Below are 20,486 nucleotides of genomic sequence, written 5' to 3' on the forward strand. Positions count from 1 at the left end.
GGACGAAGTCGCAGGCGACAGCTACTCTATCAATAGAGATCAGTGGGCCAATACAAATGTGAGCAGCGCCTCTATCGGGTGTAAAGCATACCAAAAAAAACTCTCTTATTTTGACAATGAATTGACAATGAAATACGAAAGCAATTACCACAAATATTCATGCTGGACCCCACAGTGAATTTGACACATTGAAAATATTACGTCACGTTAAAAAAGTATAACTTTAATAAAATTAAAACGATAGTCTATAAATCAATAGATTTTTTATTCATGTTACCTTTGACCTATATGCGCAGGTCTTCCCGACAGTCTAGATTAATTCTCATTGTGGAGGAACGTATTGTTCGTTAACACAAGAGTCTTTTATAAGGGATGTAATACTTATTGTTAGATGTCAAGTGAAATTGAAGACATGTTTCCACGAAGTGATCGATTCGGATTTCATATTGGAACGAAGTTCCTTATCGCGCGTTGTGAAAGGGGGCTAGACGGAAAAAATTATTACGAAAAGTTGTCACGACACTTTTTGCTATAGTAAGTATGTTAACGACGAATGAGCGCTACTTCACCATGGCAACGACGTGACAATATATAACGAAAATTCATAGAAATAAAATATACTTCTTGTGAAGACTTAAGTTTTTTATTCATAGAATAAACATTGGTTCCTTCACTAATTAATCGAAAGGAACTTCTTTCCATCCGGGTGTCCCTTGACACCTCTCAAGTTTTTTTTCTTTCCGTGGGTCTCTGAGACTCGCCGTTACAATGAGAGTATTGAGTCGCCATCAGTATTATAAGTCTCCAGATAGGCTCGGAGCCTACCCTAAGTTCTGGAAGAGTTCTGAATCAATCGGGTAAAAATGAAAGGACATCAAACCACAATCTCATAGAACCAATCATCAAGAAGCGAGCGTTTCACCATATCAAAAGCCGGCAACGCATCTGCGATTCCTCTGGTATTGCAGATGTCCATGGGCGTCGATGAATACCTTGGTGTTCCCGCTGCTCGTTTGCCCCCTTCTCTTATAAAAAAACAATTACAAATATATTGAACAAAATATTCAATTCATATATCAAAATAAAGCATTACTGAAACCTCTATAGTATTTCTATTTAAGTAAAAGTCGAATTTATAAAACCAGCGACACATTTGTGTGAAACTCATTTACATCTATCTATCTATGTATATAAAAGAAAGTCGTGTTAGTTACACTATTTATAACTCAAAAACGGCTGAATCGATTTGACTGAAAATTGGTGGGCAGGTAGCTTAGAACCAGGAAACGGACATAGGATAACTTTTACCCCGTTTTCTATTTTTTATTCCGCGCGGACGGAGTCGCGGGTAAAAGCTAGTATGACTTAAAACAGACTTTGAAGGGTGCTTACATATACACAAAATAATTCGGAAACTAATCCATATAGCTTCTGGTTGCGACTTCATACGCGATTAAAAAAACATGGTGATTGGAGTTTCTGTACGTAACATCGAGAAAAATACATATTTCCTACACTTTACCTATTTGCGTTGCTGATGACGAGAAAGCAATTTTTTTAATTTTTGTCTGTCTGCATGTCTGTCCGCAAGACCGCGTTTGTTACGGGTAATCATGCCGTTCCGAAATGGCTGGATCGATTTTAAAGGGACATTGACGGGAAGATAGCTGATACATGCAGGCATATTATAGGTTACTTTTTTAAATTCTACGCTGACGAATTCGCTGGCAACCACTAGTTTAATAAATTCAAACTACGGAACAGATTAAAAAAAATCCGTTAATAAGAAGTTTCTCCATCAAAAGATATTGTAGGTTATAATTTAATTCGTTAATATTTATATTGAATCTAATGTAGTTTACTAGTCAAGAAAAAATCTTGATCATGTAAATTGTCACCAGTCTAATGTGTGACTAGCCTTATGTTTTGTTACGTAATTTGATATTGGTGTCCCAAAATCCATTGTTTTGTTATTGGAATAGTGTCAAAGGAATTCTTCATATTCTATCTCCTTTATATTGTATTCGTTTATGTATTATAGGAAATCATTATAAGTATATAAAGAACTAGCTGTCGCCCGCGACTCCGTTCGTACCATTAAAAAACTTAATTACTATCCTATGTGTAATTCCAGATTATGTTCTACATCTGTGACAAATTTCATCAAGATCTGTTCAGCCGTTCCGGAGATACATTCAAACAAACATCCATCTAAACATTCGCATTTATAATATTAGTAAGATTTACCCTTAATTTATAAATTGGAATCTGTAGTGGTTGATTTCAAGTCCTAATGGATGACAGCACCATCTATCGGATACATTTTAAAACAAAGATTTTATAATTCTTAATTGAAACAAAATAAACTGGGAGGTTATTTTAAAAACATTCTTATTTTTAAATGTACATATTAAAAAGTTATGGCGAACGATATTCCTCTTTTTACTTTATTTAGAAATTCCTTTCTTACGTCCACTATATGTGTTTCGTGCATATACTCGTATATCTAATATTAGGTCCTTACATATGAAATTGGCGTTTTGTATGGGAGGAACAAAAAGTCGAATATTTTTTAATATAATATATTTAATTAATCAAAGTATGAACCATTATTTTCTATGCACTTTTGCCATCTCATAGGTAGTTCATTGATCCCTTTACTGAAAAAACCAGTCGGACGGGAATCAATAAAATCTTTGAAGGCGATTTGGACTGCCCCATCGGAGTTGAATTTTTTCCCTTGCAAGAAGTTATCCAAATTTCGAAAAAAATGGTAATCTGTTGGAGCAAGGTCCGGGGAGTACGGAGGATGTCTTAGACTTTCCAATTGAAGCTCTTCTAATTTAGTAGCCGTCTGTTGCGCAGTGTGTGGTCTAGCGTTGTCGTGAAGCAGCAGTGGCGTGGAGCGATTGACCAGCCTAGGTTGTTTAGCCGCTAGCTTTTCCATCATGGTTTGCAATTGCTGACAATAGACATCAGCCGTAATAGTCTGGCCAGATTTGAGAAAACTGTAATGAACAATACCGGCACTAGTCCACCAAACGCTTACAAGTAACTTTTTTGGGGTTAATTTTCGCTTGGGGCAGGATTTGGCTGGCTGGTCAGGATCCAACCATTGCGCTGAGCGCTTCCGATTATCGTCAAGAACCCATTTTTCATCACAGGTAATGATTCGGTTTAAAATACCTTCATTATTGTGCCGGTTTAGTAATGTAACGCAACAGTCGACGCGCGTTTGACGGTTTGCTTCAGTCAATTCGTGAGGTACCCACCTTTCAAGCTTTTTAATCTTCCCAATTTGCTTCAAGTGAATTAAAACAGTTTTATCACTAACATCGCAGCCTGCAGCTAACTCGGACGTGGTTTGCGATGGATCCGCTTCCACAATAGCCTTCAACTCTTCATTATCAACTTGAGTCTCAGGCCGTCCACGGGGCTTGTTCTGCAGATCGAAATTTCCAGAACGAAAACGTTGGAACCAAAAACGAACTGTGTTTTCTTTTACAACACGACCGCCATACACATCATTCACCCTTCGAGTCGTTTCCGCAGCACTAGTGCCACGGCGGAACTCGTACTCGTAAATAATGCGATATTTTAAGTTTTCCATTTTGTAAAATGAGTGACGCAAACAGAAAAAAGCAAAAGAAAAAAAACAAATGAATGACGGTCATCGAACCACAAATACATGAGTCTATAGCTGTACAAATTTGAATTTGGAATTCCTTACCAAAGAGGAGAAATTTATGATTAAAGTGACCAGTACGAAAAACGCCAATTTCATATGTAAGGACCTAATATATAAAATTCTCGTGTCACAGTTTTCGTCACCGTACTCCTCCGAAACGGCTTGACCGATTCTTATGAAATTTTGTGAGCATATTTAGTAGGTCTGAGAATCGGCCAACATCTATTTTTCATTTTTTTTTTAACTGCGCGCGGACGGCGTCGTGGGCGACAGCTAGTCCAACATATAAAATTCTCGTGTCACAGTTTTCGTCACCGTACTCCTCCGAAATGGCTTGACCGATTCTCATGAAATTTTGTGAGCATATTCAGTAGGTCTGAGATTCGGCCAACAAGTATTTTTCATTATTTTTTTTTTTAACTGCGCGCGGACGGAGTCGCGGGCGACAGCTAGTATACCTTATAACACTCAAGGGAAGAAGACGAATCTAATGAGACAGCACTCATCAAAATCAGTTCAGTCCTTTTGTCTCTACACCGTCACAATTGAATTTACATACATAAAAAACATTACCCTATTTGTCCATCGGGTAAAAAAATACAAAGATATTTTATTACAAGTATTTCGTCAGGATATTTTCATGGTAAATATATTATTTATTTTGTATTATTGTTGTATTGATAAAAGAGTTTTTCGTTTATGTATTTATTTGTGACCGTCTAATAAAAGAATCACACAGTGGTAGATCCCGCAACAACAATATTTGTTGGGTGAACGAATTGGCCTGGTCGACCTGTGCAATACCACGACCACACAGAAGACAGGCGCGAATTGGAAGTAATTCCAAGTACATTCTGATGAGTATGTACCATACTCACTCGGAGGCCTATTTTTAGTCCTCTTTCCCTTTCCATCCTTTTCTTGATAGGAAAGGAGGGAAGGGGAAGTGGATTTGAGGGAAGAGGGGACGCATAGGAAGGAGAAAAATCCTCTTTCTGTGCGTCCCCTTCTCCGTTAATTAAAGGTAGGCAACGCATCTACATTTGCGGATGTCTATGGGCAACGGTCGCCTCGCAACTGCGGCTAATCCAGGTGGCCGTTTGCTCGTTTGCCACCTTATGATATAAAAAAAAGGTTTGTCTCTGAATATGATATATAGTCTATGTTATTCAGTGATAATGTAGCATTCTTACAGTTAAAGAATTATTGAAATCGGTGCAGTAGTTTTTCAGTTTATCCGTCACAAACATACAGACATCTTTCTCATTTTTACTGTTGTAAATTAGTAATCTTCATGATTGTATAATATAATTTAAAATACAGAGAATCTTGTTTAGTCTAAATACATTTTATTTTATTTCTTAATAAAAGATTTCCATCTCAAAAATAATTACTTTGTAATTGTCCCCGTCTTTTAATATCTCATAGTGAAGTCCATTTTGATATTTAAACTTAATAAAGAAATGGCGTATTTCAAAAATGGTAATTGTAAATAATTATAAAAGAAATTAACTTTCATTTTAAGCAAAAAAAGGTATAAAGTTGGGGCCGTACTGAAAACTTTCTTTATACTTTAAAATTTAGTGTCTAATAGACTTTTTAAAAGAAGATAATTACAAATTTGTTCACGCGTACTCTTATCATTCTTGATAAGGGTTCGAGGCCTTTTATAATTTAAGACATCCCCAATTAGCAAAAGCTCTCACGATGGCTGAAAGCTCGGTATACATGTTGGCCAAAGTTTGCCGAATGAAGGCGAATACCAACGTAACAGTAGTAGTACATTTGCATTTCTTGCTATCGCTCGGTGTCACTAGTGTCAAAGTTTGCGCGCAAGACAAACGATAAATGGGATAACAGTAAAAACTCTTTTGACTGACCTTTTTTTCATACTGACACATTTAAAAGCTGCATTTCGAAACGTTCAAACGACTTGCTTTTAAATGAGAATACAGAAAGAAACCCTGATAGTACCTAAATATAGGTTTGGAGTTGGGCAAAATCAATAGCCCTGACCTAGACACCGTATCGAATGATTGAAGTTAGAAATATCGTTTTATATTGACGTATCAAGCGTACTTTGAACTTTATAAATGAAAAAATTATATAATACGTTACAGTTATAGTTCAGCCATTATGAACTTACTTGTTTAATAATTAAAACGTAAGTCCATAATGGCTTACGTGTAAACTAATGAACACGTAAGTCCATAATGGTTGAACTGATGTAATCTACACTTAGGATCTTCATTAATGATTATGAGTGAGGCAGTGTTTCCTTAAAAATTAAATAACAGATATTACATTAATTCCACTGTCTTTTTTTCATATTTCTTCCTAAATTAAGGGCCGGTTTTACAATGTTCAAGTAAAGTGCTGGATAATTAACAGATAAAGGAACTGGTAAAAAATCCTAATTACATTTCACAACTTATATTCGGTGATTGTGAAATTTATACTAAACTAGCTTTTCCCCGCGACTCCGTTCGCGCGGAATAAAAAAAAATAGAAAACGGGGTAAAAATTATCCTATGTCCGTTTCCTGGTTTTAAGCTACCCGCCCACCAATTTTCAGTCAAATCGATTCAGCCGTTCTTGAGTTATAAATGGTGTAACTAACACAACTTTCTTTTATATATATATAGATATATATAGATGTAGACTAGCTGTCGCCCGCGACTCCGTCCGCGCGCAGTTAAAAAAAAAAAATAAAAAAAAATGAAAAATAGATGTTGGCCGATTCTCAGACCTACTGAATATGCTCAGAAAACTTCATGAGAATCGATCAAGCCGTTTCGGAGCAGTACGGTGACGAAAACTGTGACACGAGAATTTTATATATTAGATTATCCATATATATAGAACAAAGAGGTAAATTCCCCAGATTTGATTGTTTGTTTGTTTGGATTGAGCTGCGAAACTACTCAACCGATTTGAAAAATTCTTTCTGTATTGGAAAGCTACATAATCCCCGGGTGACATAGGCTATATTTATTTCTAATTCGCAGACGAAGTCACAAGCAAATGCTAGTTTGAAAAATAAGTACCAACTAACTTATTAGACAGGCATTACATAAAAGAGCTTTTCCTTTAAATTTATAACAGAGGAAAAACATTTGGAAGAAATTATTGGGATTCCAAAAAGCTTTTTCTAAGTATTCATCTCTGTCTGGCGTGTGAGTGTGAAAGAGATGCAGCTATACAAATGTTTAAGGGTCAGATATTTATGACAACCGTACTCTTTTAAAGCATGTAGCTATTATAAGGGTGTGTACACACTTTAGGAATGTTAGGAAAATTGTACATAGTTTGGTTCGTGTTATCCCGTCTAATGATGCATTAGTCTTTTAATCCAATATAACATTTTTAATATTAGTAGTATTACAAATGCGAATGTTTAGATGGATGTTTGTTTGAAGATATCTCCGGAACGACTCAATTGATCTTAATGAAATATGGCACTGATGTAGAACATAGTCTGGTAGAATACATAGGCTACTTATAAAGTTTTTTTTAATTCCGCGCGGACGGAGTCGAGGGCGACAACTAGTCAATAATAGATTTTGTAATCTTTCCCGCAATATAGGATTTAAGTCAATCGGGTTTATTTGTTTTTTTTTATCAATGTTATTGTGAAATCCCCCTATTTTCGCCTGTTAGCAATTTGACACGCACATCTGGTGCTACATTCAGAATAATAAACCTTCCAATTTGCATATTGTCCGTGTTGCGAATGAATCTAACTGGTAGATGTATGTATGAGTACATTATCGTATGTAGATACCTAAATTAGTAATTCCTGAGTGGTGGTTGCCCAATGCGTCTTCTCTGACTCCAGGGGTCCACCTAGGGTCAGAAAACACAGGCAGTGTTATACGATTTCGGGAAAATTGTGGTTTGATAGGTTATTGGAACGAAGTTCCTTATCGCGCGTTGTGAAAGGGGGCTAGACGGAAAAAATTCTTACGAAAAGTTGTCACGACACTTTTTGCTATAGTAAGTTAACGACGAATGAACGCTACTTCACCATGGCAACTTCTTGTGAAGACTTAAGTTTTTTATTCATAGAATAAACATTGGTTCCTTCACTAATTAATCGAAAGGAACTTCGTTCCATCCGGGTGTCCCAACACACCTCTCAAGTTTTTTTTTTGTAAAGGGGCCAGATGAAAACCACCACACGGACAGTTTAACTTCATTGAGCTTGCTTTCTATTGCCACACTATTTTACTAAGTTTGTGCCTTGTGTGTATTGTTACTTGGAAAGGGGAGGAGATGTAATGTAAACAGAAATTCTACTATATCTCATTTAGACTTTGGAGAAAGTGGAGACTTTTGTTGTCAGAAGCCAAGGCCCATTTTGGGACACTGCGTCACCCTAATTAGTTAGTTTTGCAAATAATTTAGTACGTTGTACAGTCAGCTTCATAAATATAGTGGCAGTCAAGATATCCAAATATATAGGAACACCTAAAGTGATCAATTATATAAGTACAACCAAAGTCATCAAATTAATTGAAGCATCCACTCTGCTCAAAAAGATCGAAGCGTTCACATCGTCATATATATGAGTACATTCAAAGTGCCCATAATTATAGTAACAGACAGAGCGTCAATAGTAACGAAGCATCGAAAGTATGCAAAAATATCGTAACATTAGACAAAATTGAACTCTATCTCTATTCACTTAAGATACACTTTGAAATATACTACTTCTGTTAAATTCATTTGACGCTTTGTATCAACATAATAGGTTGTCTAATAAGTTCGTTCCGATTTTTAATAGGTAGCTTAGAATAGACCCGAATATATTACAATTATTGAAAACATATGACATGTTTAGATAACACATCTATATATATAAAAGAAAGTCGTGTTAGTTACACTATTTATAACTCAAGAACGGCTGAATCGATTTGACTGAAAATTGGTGGGCAGGTAGCTTAGAACGAGGAAACGGACATAGGATAATTTTTACCCCGTTTTCTATTTTTTATTCCGCGCGGACGGAGTCGCGGGTAAAAGCTAGTACATACTAAAAGAGGATAACTTCAGCCATATTTTGACAAATGATAGGACACGATTCGTTCTTTTCTATCAGTTTTATAAAAACTGATTCACTTAATTTTTGCCGAAATACATAAGACGTTTTGCAATAAAATCGAACAAATATAATTTAAAAGACGTATTCCAAAACTTAAGGGCCTTTAAAACTTCCCTTAAAAATGGGCACGAACTTATCGGACAACCCAACATTTTTCTTCTTATTATTATAAAGTTTAAAATTTATAAATTGACGATACATGACAGATACCTAATCTATATATCTATATATATAAAAGAAAGTCGTGTTAGTTACACTGTTTATAACTCAAGATCGGTCAAACTGATTTAGCTGAAAATTGATGGGGAGATAGCTTAGAACTAGGAGACGGACATAGGAACTTTTTATCTTATGAGCATTTTTTTTATTCCGCGCGGACGAAGTCGCGGGTAAAAGCTAGTAAGTAATATCAAATTTTACTCTGTCACAATATGTGCTAGTTTCAGTGTTTTACTATTTTCGCCGCAGTACGTAAGTTTAATGGTTCGAATCCCAGGCTTACAAGGTTTTTATTTTTCAATATTATCAATCACATATAGAGCTTGTTTTTTTTAATGAAAAGGAAAAATCTGGTAATGTACTTAGAATATGTTTTTTACTTAACAAAAACAATTTTAAATTTTTATTTTTGGGGTATTAAATATTTATATAAAATTAATAACGATTAGGTTCGGCCATCTCGGAATAAAGCGAGTGGGCGGAGAGTGTTTTCACTTGTCATTGCGGTCATTGAAATTGAATTCTACTCGTATATCCATATCCTTGAAATACACTTTGAAAGTATACAAATTGTGTTAAATTAATTGACAATTTGTATCAAAATATTTTTCTCTTACTGTTAGGTATCTTCAGTCCGGTTGCAGTAGAATTTTCCAAGCATAGATTTATTACACGTATTCGATGTCGCCTGTGACTTAGTCCGCGCGGAATTAAATGACGAAACTTACAATAACAAACGTGAACAATAAAAAAACATGCTAATGACGACTCGGTTAAAAAAAGGGACAAGGAATATTGTGGTTCCTTAATTTTTAAAGATGTCGTATTCGACTACTATTGTAACCAATAATTGTTGCGATAAAGTTCAATTTTATATAACGCTTTGATAATAAAATTAAAAACCTTAAAAAATGTAAAAAAAAGTTTGGGATTCGAATCGCCAAAACTGCGTATTACAGCGAACAGTTAAGCCGTAAGGCCAAACTGGCATATATGGTGACAAATTAAAATTTGATATTGCTTATCTATCTGGTATCTGTCATGCGGGACGTAAACTTGTAGTAAATAGCAAAAAAATGTTTTGATTATAAAATGTCAAATGAATTTAACAGAAGTAGTATATTTCAAAGTGTATCTTAAGTGAATAGAGATAGAGTTCAATTTTGTCTAATGTTACGATATTTTTGCATACTTTCGGTGCTTCGTTACTATTGACGCTCTGTCTGTTACTATAATTATGGGCACTTTGAATGTACTCATATATATGACGATGTGAACGCTCCGATGTTTTTGAGCAGAGTGGATGCTTCAATTAATTTGATGACTTTGGTTGTACTTATATAATTGATCACTTTAGGTGTTCCTATATATTTGGATATCTTGACTGCCACTATATTTATGAAGCTGACTGTACATGTTTAACGTATATGTAATTTAAGATCCTTGGTCCATAAGACAATGTGAATCTCTGAAACCCGGCGATTTTATTTATAAAGCGACTTACGCAATAAATATTACGCATAGAGGTTCGTATACAGCGCGCGTCGCCGACATCTGTCAACGCCAAAGCCAGTCGCTCGCATCTTGTTTTATATGTGGCCAGTTATTCGTTATCAAATGTTCGCTTTATCATCTTCTGCTATAAAAAATACATAACTATTGTATTCAAAAGAGTTAAATTGTCGAACATTGGCAAGTACCGCCATCTTTGCCTACAGAGGGGTCTTCAGTTCGTCGTTTAAGACGACCTCTCGACACAAATGCGACTCCCAAGAGCGGGTCAGGGTCACAAAGGGAGGTTACATTTGGAATAAAACATTTCTATATTTTAAAAGATTTAATTGTAGTTTTCGTATATGATTTTTTTTTTAAATCTTAAATGCTTTTGAACGTTTTGATGGCTGTTTGTTTGAAGGTATCTCCGGAACGGATCAATGGATCTTGATGTAATTTGGCTCAGATGAAAAAAAGTAGATTTGACGGTGGAGGTAACGCATAGGAAGGGGAATATACTTCTTTTATGAGTCTCGCTCCCTTGCTGCCCACAACAGTGATCGCATTGCTACTTCGTATTCAGGTGCCCGCTTTCTCATTTGCCATCTTTTTAAATTAAAGAAGGGTCAAATTTTTCAAACTTTCGTGAGACATTATCACTAACTTATATAGGAACGGCTAAAACACTCACGTATATATATATCCGGTGTCGGCACCGACTAGTTTCGAGCCCATCGGAGGCCCATCATCAGGGTGAGTGGGACTGGTATTATTTCGCGGACGCGGCCCGTCGCTCACAGTGAGCCGATGGGCTCAAAACTAGTCGGTGCCGACACCGGATATATATACGTGAGTGTTTTACCCGTTCCTATATAAGTTAAAGAAGGGTCGTCGAATAATACGTTAAGATTAGATTATTCTCAGTAGACATTAATATTCAAGTCAATTCGTATTATATGTGTTTGAATGATCTTGTGACGTTACTTAGAAATCGACAGCCGCCCTCCGTCTGACTGAATACGGTATTCGATTTATGAGTTTATAAAGAAAGGAGAAATCTTTCCATTATAATAGTTTATTTGCCCGCGACTGCGTAAATTCAAAAACAATAATCACGAAGTATTCGATTGCAAGTTTACTCAAACCATCTCTAGTGAATTGTTCAAATAATTTTAATCTTACTTCTTATTAATATTATAAATTTGAATGTTTAGATGGATGTTTGTTAGAAGTTATCTCCGGAACGGCTGAACGGATCTTGATGAAATTTGGCACAAATGTAGAAAATAGTCTGAAATTATAATTAATAAGTAGTATACGTGTTGTATACTACTTATTAAGTATAATACAAGTGTAAAGAAGCATGTATTATTAAAATGTTTAATAACCAAAAAGGTTATATAACTTTAGGTATAAAACTTTTCAATATTTTGGCAACGGAAGCGCCATCAATTAGGAATTCTTAATAACATTTTTAATTGTTGAAGTCATCTCGCCGAATTTGGCTTTTGTTTCAAAACGGTCAAGTGTGAAACAATTATTTACCGGCAAAAAATTGTGACCTGATTACTTTCGTCTAAAAATCATGCTAGTACTAGTTTTTACCCACGACTCCGTCCGCGCAGAATAAAAAAAATGCACTCAGGATAAAAAAGTTCCTATGTCCGTCTCCTAGTTCTAAGCCCCGTCAATTTTCAGCTAAATCAGTTCGACCGATCTTGAGTTATAAATAGTGTAACTAACACGACTTTCTTTTATATATATACTAGCTGTCGCCCGCGACTCCGTCCGCGCGCAATTAAAAAAATAAAAATAAAAAATAGATGTTGGCCGATTCTCAGACCTACTGAATATGCTCACAAAATTTCATGAGAATCGGTCAAGCCGTTTCGGAGGAGTACGGTGACGAAAACTGTGACACGAGAATTTTATATATTAGATTATAAATGCGAAAGATGGATTGATATTTGATACTACGTATCTCTAAAACGTTTTAATGGATCTCGATGAATTTTTTAACATATATAGAATAATCTGTAAGAACGCATAAGCTACTACTTTTTACTATTTTTTTTTTATTCTGCACGGACAATGTTGCGGAAAAAGGTTGTTATTTTATAAATGTTATATTAAACGACTGACTCCGAAGGTCTTTCTTTATGCTTATGTGTGTTTGTGTGCTTGTATGTATGTAACTTTCATTGTTACCTCCTATATCGTAAACGAATGAATCAATTTTGACAAGTGAAGTGTCATTAAGTTTTTATTATTGAAGTCTGACGTTTTGTCGCTGCCAGTATTCGGGTTAAATTTATTGCCAGCCCTACTGGTTATGCATCTCAATTATGGTCTTATTGCTCCAGGTACCACCTATAGATTACCTACGTCAAGTGACACTGAATCTGGGAGGCGAGGGAGTACTGGGCGCGGTGAGCGAACGTCAAATGATACGACGCGCACCCCCCACACACACACCGCAAGCACGGAGCACTGTCAGGACTCTCATCAGGAGGTTTGACGAGGTAAGTTTTTTAACACCTTTTCCACTAATTGCGACATATCGTCGACTACATCCGATTTGGTTAGTCGGTGAAATAATTAAGTTAAAGTTTTAGCCAAAAAAAATCTCGCCCTTAAGCATGGACACCGCGGCATAAAATCGCTTGTTACTAGTTGAGAACGTACAACGCTCGTTACGTTTCGACTACGATATGATTTTTTTTTTTCATTATTATAAACTACTGGTAACTGGTCGCGTGTTTTAGTAGGAGCGGGTGTTAACGACAGATCTGGTACACGCGGAAAAGTTAAAACAAGCTTATATGGGCTGAGAAAGGAGGCGTTACTATCACAGTTAGTTCTGTCCGAAATTGACGTAAAAAAAACAAGACAGCTACAGTACAAGAATTTTTGACAGTATTTTTATATTGACAGGGGGGCGGTAGTGAGCTATTGATTAATGAGCTGTAATTTGGTTAGACATATTCAAAGTGGGTCAGATAAATTTATCGGTCTGTATATTGTATTGATTATTTACTTTTATACATAACTAGCTGTCGCCCGCGACTCCGTCCGCGCGCAGTTAAAAAATGGGGGGGGGGGTTATGATAAATAGATGTCCGATTCTCAGACCTACTCAATATGCTCACAAAATTTCATGAGAATCTGACCGATTCTGGCCGTTTCGGAGGAGTACGGCAACGAAAACTGTGACACGAGAATTTTATATATTATATAGTACATAACAAAAAATATAAGTGACTGGTGCTCAATAACCTGCGGGATAAATCAAAGCAATCAATCAAGTCTCCCAAAGTATAGGGTGACCATGGATTTTCATAAAATTATAAGAAACTACATTAAAAAATCTAGTAATAAATATAGCCTAAGTTACACAGTGATAATGCAGCTTTCTATTGACAAAAGAATTTTTGGTTTTGGGTTTGGGTTTTGAGTTTTTGATATCTATTCGTTGCATCAAAAAACCAAATTTTTCCTGTTTTTTTTTTTTAGTATAGATAAAGAACGAGCGTATTTCTAACTAGTTCTCTTCTTTACTTTATTCAAATATGGAATTATTTCTAAAAATAAATATCACTCGTCCTTAAAATATTAGTAGCCATCAAGTGGAAGAAATTTCGCATTTAGTCAGATGAGTAAGCGTGTCGGAGACCTAATTTAAGTTCACTTTTCACCCTTTTAAGCCGACTTCAAAAAGAAAAAAAAACGCCCCTGGTGGTACGATTTTGATAAAAAATATTTTAATCGAAAGGAAGTGCTTGCAGATGGGTCCCATTTTTTTAAACAACTAGAAGACTAGTAGATTTTTTTTTTACAAGGACTTGAAAGTGGATTTAGCGGAGAAGGAGCACGCATAGAATGATTTAATGTAGACAACGCATCTGCAATTGATTCGCTGTTTCGCGATAAGAGGTGACCGCTTGCTCGTTTCAAGCTTGGACTAGTTTGAAAAATAATAGAATTACGTTTACCTATTGAAGATTTTCTTTTTAATTTTGGACTTTGTCCCTACATTTTTAAACGTATGGTCACACTAGTATCGAAGTCGAGGGGTGCCTTTATCATATTATAGGAAAATTAGTCAATTGCGTATTTCACGTAAATATACTTATTATATTAATTTAAATACATTGTATTTCTAATTTGTATATAATTTGATTTGATTTGAAATTATTTATTTTATTATTTAAGGTAACAAAATAATAAAACCAATATAGTTCTCTTCTCTTACTCTTCTCTTTTGATGACGTCAAAATATGGCAGTGGGTTATTATTATTTGAAACTACTGACTTCTATAATCCACTGGACAGGCTATAAGACATGGTTTATTGTGCCTATTTGATATTAATTTCTGATGTAAAAGCCCGACAGGCTCTTTTAAGTCAGAACGGAGCAAAAGCTGTCATTTCCAAGTAACGACCAGTCCAGCGTACACTTAGAGATTAGTATTTGAAACGTATTGTAACTAAAATTTTAGTGACCGATTTTGCCCACATTCCTCTTTTGTTTTACGAAAAGGGGAGACTTAGGAATCGTTAATTTAGTTCCACAATCGGATATAATAATGTATCTCATCTCCCAACTTTAATTTTACACGGTCTTTGGGGTTTTACACATGATTTAATTTAGTGATGTTCGTAACATATCGATAATTATATTGTTTATTTTAATTAGTAGAATAATTAGGACTTTTAATGATGATGAATATTTATTAATGATAAAACTAGTAATCATACTATATTATTATAGATGCGAAAGTTTCGATGTTTTGAACGAATGTTTGTCACTGCGTATCTCCAAAACGGCTAAACGGATCTCGCTGGAATATGGCATCGATATAAAACATAGTGTAGATGAACATATAGGCTACTTTAAAGTTGTTTTTTAATTCCACGCCGACGGAGTCGCGTGAAATAGCTAGTTAATTAAATAGAAGTCAGATATTACTGTAGTGAAGGAACACAAATCAAATTTACGCCAGGTGGCGTAAAGTTTTCACTTTAAAATCAGTTTAATCGTTTAAACTCAATACAAAAGAATCCTGGTTCAGGTCCAGGGTTCACCTGTATCCTATTGGGAATACAAACGTTACCAATGGGATACAGGTGAACCTTCTGAGTCCAAGGCAGAACTGACGTAGGTGTACGATAAAATGAAATAAAGTTGAGGGTTCACAAGTTAAAGAAAATAGCAACAGTGGTTTCAACGAAACTAGTGAAATTTTGAAATGGTTTTACAACAGAAAAAAGTGGGGAATTCTACTCTAGAAGACTTCGAAATAGAACGCACTTACATGCCTACAATCTTGAACAAATTATCCTACTTATGGGGCATAAAATCAGCTACTGGCTTTAATTTAATATAAAATTGTTTAAAAAACATTGAAAGGTATTTGTTTTGTGTATACTCATTGAAACGACGAAGCCGTAGACGGTCCCGGTGCGGATTCGCCTACATAAATAAGTCAAGAAACCTTTTATTAATTACCCAAATCAATGTTTATATTGTTACCTTGTCATTTCTTTATAATTTGAGTAGTGTCAATATTTATCTGTGTAAGTTGACCTCAGGTTTGTTTAAATAACCACATAAATTAGGATTTAGTCTACACATTATCAGTTAATTGTACAACAAAAACAAAGTATAGATTAAAAAATACTTTTTATTTTCCTATGACACCTAAGGGAAGATTATAAATCTAATGACACTTCACTCATGACATCCACAAAACATACGAGCTTGTTTGTCAATCTTTTAAAAAATTATATCTCTAATATAGCCTAATCTTATATATAAAACTAGCTTTTACCAGCGACTCCGTCCGCGCAGAATAAAAAATAGAAAACGGGGTAAAAACTATCCTATGTCCGTTTCCTGGTTCTAAGCTACCTGCCAACCAATTTTCAGTCAAATCGATTCAGCCGTTCTTGAGTTATAAATAGTATAACTAACACGACTTTCTTTTATATATATAGACTAGCTGTCGCCCGCGACTCCGTCCGCGCGCAGTTAATAAGCTTATATGACACGTTCGTAGATTTACTATAGCAGCGCCATCTATTGATTACTTACTCAACCCAGTCGAAAGGTATCGACATCTGTTAGAATCATTTGGAGTTAACAGATAATTGTGACTGTCAAATAATAACAGACAAATAATTAGCAATAAATTAAAATTGCGACTATAATTTGAGATTTAAACTATCCTATCTCTCAAGTTGGATCGAACTGCACATGGTGTGCGAATTTTATTATAATCGGTTAAGTGGTTTAGGAGTCCATTGAGGACAAACATTGTGACACGAGATTTATATATATTAAGATATAGATTCTCGTGTCACGGGGTTCGAACTTGAACTCCTCCGAAACGGCTTGACCGATTCTCATGAAATTTTGTGAGCATATTGAGTAGGTCTGAGAATAGGCCAACATCTATTTTTCATAACCCCCCCCCAATTTTTTTAACTGCGCGCGGACGGAGTCGCGGGCGACAGCTAGTAACTTCATAAATTCATATAATAATATATTTTCACATCAATAACTTTTTAATTCTGAATCCATTCGAATTAAAACACCATTGTATTCCGGACAGGTTACGTCTGACAATAAACAAAAGCCTATCAGATGATTGTAGACGGCGCGAGGGTGTGAGCCAGTCAGACGTGAATGTAGGTTCGTATTGTAACTGAAAAATACATTTAATAACGATACGATGTTGAAGCTTATAAAAAAGAATGTAAAACAATATGACTAAATAAACTAAGTTGATATTTTACAAAGGAATATTTCAAAGTTTTGTATCTCTGTAACTAAAAAACTCAAAAACTATTAGACCGACTAGACTAAACTATTTTAACAGTGGTAAATCCCGCAACAACAATATTTGTTGGGTGCACGAATTGGCCGGGTCGACCGGTGCAATACCACGACCACACAGAAGACAGGCGTGAAGTGGAAGCAATTCCGCGTTTCGTCTGATGAGTGTGGTTCCGGAGGCCTAATTTTTGCCCTCTTTCCCTTCCCATCCTTTTCTTTATAGGAGAGGGTGGGAAGGAGAAGTGGATTTGGCGGAAGAGGGGACGCATAGCAAAAAGATATATCCCCTTTCAGTGGTTCCCCCTCCTCTATCGATGCAATCACTTCGATTTTTAGGTGTTTCCAGACGGCCGTTTGCTCGTTTGCCAACTTATGATATATAAAAAAATACGAATTAGAGTCAAGTTAAATCTATATTCGATACTTAAATTTTTAGTAAGGATGAAAATTTTATAAACATCGATAAATACTTTTATCGATACAAATGCAGCACTATTGTAATATCAGGTCGATTACCTTAATCCGCCTTTGTGTTAGCATAGCAAATTGTTATGTTATTTAAATATAGCAATGCAAGGAATATCAACTTTAGCAAAATACTTTCTTCATATCCTGTTAGATTGCATTAATAGAAACTAGGTCAAGTGCGAGTCGGACTTGCGCACCTAGTGTTCCGTACAAACCTGTAAGTATATAAGTGAAGTTTATGGTTTTCGCATTTTTTCCTTTATCAGTGCTGTAAGGCGTTACTTGACACAAAATTTCATAATTCTGAGTCCACGGGAAGCACCCTGTAGGTTTTTAATTCCCTTGCTTTGAGTGTCGAAAATTTACAGCGTAAACGGCTGTATCTTCTGATTCCAACGGACTCCAATGGACAGTAGACCTGAGTATTTGATATAAATTTTAACTTGAGACCTCCAAGCGTTACTGACAAAAAGGGTCTTGACAGACAGACAGAGGGAGGAAAAAAGGATGCTATAAGGGGTTCGTTTTTTTTCCTTTCGAGGAACGGAACCCTAAAAATTAAGATAAATATAATGTATGTGAAGATGACTGTGTGATGTGACAAGATTGGATAGAGTTTAGGAATGTTTGAATTAAAGGAAAGGTTTGAAAGAAGTTCGATAAATTGAGAAGCAAAAGGTTAGCGTGGTTTGAACATGTTATACAAAGAGATGATTACATAACACAATGAGATGTGAATGGCTATAAAGGTAGAGAAAGACTGAAGAAAGTATGTATGAATTGTGAAAGAGGATATGCGTCAGTGAGTGAATTCAGATATGACTGCTGATGGAGATGTATGGAAGAGTACATACTGATGTTGATCTTACTAATGTAATAAATCCGAATGTTTGGATAGCTGTATAGTTAGATAGATGTTTGTTACAAGATATCTCTGTAGGACATAGTATGGGAAAACACATAAGCTACTAAGTTGTTTTTAATCCGCGCAGACGGAGTCGCAGGTGATAGCTAGTGGCCAATATAATCATAACTTAATTATCTTATATATATAAAAGAAAGTCGTGTTAATTACACTATTTCTAACTCAAGATCGGTCGAACTGATTTAGCTGAAAATTGATGGGGAGGTAGCTTAGAACTAGGAGACGAACATAGGAACTTTTTTTATCTTGTGTGCATTTTTTTTCCGCGCAGACGGAGTCGCGGGTAAAAGCTAGTGTATTATAAATAGGATAAAATGTAATACAAGATCTATTACTGTTATTAAAACAAACAAAACTAAACTTAAGCAATTACATACGTACATAAATCACCATCAATCAATATCTCTATGAAATGGATTGCCACAAATTAATCAGACTTCGATGTTTTGACAAGTTTTGGAGGAAAGGGATTGTAGTTATACGAAATATACATACATACAAACGGCACAACATTGAGTCGATTGGTGAAATACCAGGACCAAACAGAAGAGAGGCGTGAAGTGGAAGCAATTCAGCATTTCGTCTGATGAGTGTGCGTGCCGGAGGCCTATTTTTAGTCCTCTTTCCCTTCCCATCCTTTTCTTATTAGGAAAGGATAGGAAGGGGAAGTGAATTTGACGGAGGAGGGGTAGCACTGGAAAGGAATTTTCTTTCTGTGCGTCCGCTCCTCCGTCAATTACAAGTAGGCAACTATTTTTGGTAATTCAGACTTGCACCTAACCTAACCTATTAAAAAAATAGGATAGTGAAACTGTTTTTTACTTTTACAACAAAGTTTCTGAACTTTGTATTCATAAACTAACAATATAAAGCTCGATAAAGCTCGCTCACGTCCCTATTAACTCGATAATTGTTCCCGGAGCGCTCCGCCACTCCTATTGTCAAGCAAACTACGTCATGTCATACAACGCTATAGTGTTGTGATAGTTATCGATATAATTAGTAATTAATTTAAACAAGTGATGCCCAAAGTCATTCATGACCTCTTTGAGTACAAGGAAGATCCGAAGTATACGATGGACGAAAATAAAGTCGAGAGTTGACAAGTTAAAGAAGAATTGTGGCAGTATGGGATTACTGAAACCAGATGAATTTTAAAATCCCTTGTTTAAAAACCAAAAGAATACAAGTTCATACTCTTTAAAATATGTCAATCTGTTAAGGCTAAAAGTCTTTCCAATGAGAAAAAATACCAACCCGTTATAAATAAGGTTTTAATAGAATAGTTTATTATTTTAATTTCTGTACTAGTAAATAGCAATTTGAATGTTATCGAAATATTATGAACTTCGGCAATTTAAATACGTACTAGACATTTTTAAAGTACAAGTAAATTGTACACAGAAAAATTCTTCTGACAATTCGAATGTCGATATTTTTATTTTTTGTTCGTTACACATCACTAGAAAGAAAGGAAAAGAAGCACAAAATAGGTTCGATTTTCAGTATAATTATCGTCTCAACTCAATTTGCTGATAATTTACCTTTTAACCTCATTAGTGCTGCGCGTTGTAGTGATGGACTTTCTCATCGATAAAACGTTTTCCAACTTCGTATTTATAATAACATTCTTTTATATATGTACCAATGTTTCATAAAAACTTATAACGTTATTTAAAAAGCCATAAAGGACAAACAAATATGTTTTTTATTTATACGGATAGACTAGCTGTGGCCCGCGACTCTTCTT

The 20,486-nt window shown here is 35.4% G+C and overlaps 1 protein-coding gene across 1 annotated transcript in view; it reads left to right on the forward strand.

The window, feature by feature from the left end:
* Positions 1 to 20,486, forward strand: part of LOC106714294 (1-phosphatidylinositol 4,5-bisphosphate phosphodiesterase epsilon-1) — a 73,478-nt gene that overhangs the window by 5,276 nt on the left and 47,716 nt on the right. The window contains 1 exon segment of the mRNA XM_045684942.1: positions 12,869 to 13,027. Coding sequence (XP_045540898.1) covers positions 12,869 to 13,027 — 159 coding nt within the window.

Source organism: Papilio machaon, chromosome 28 (assembly GCF_912999745.1).
Source record: "Papilio machaon chromosome 28, ilPapMach1.1, whole genome shotgun sequence".
NCBI classification, from domain to species: domain Eukaryota; kingdom Metazoa; phylum Arthropoda; class Insecta; order Lepidoptera; family Papilionidae; genus Papilio; species Papilio machaon.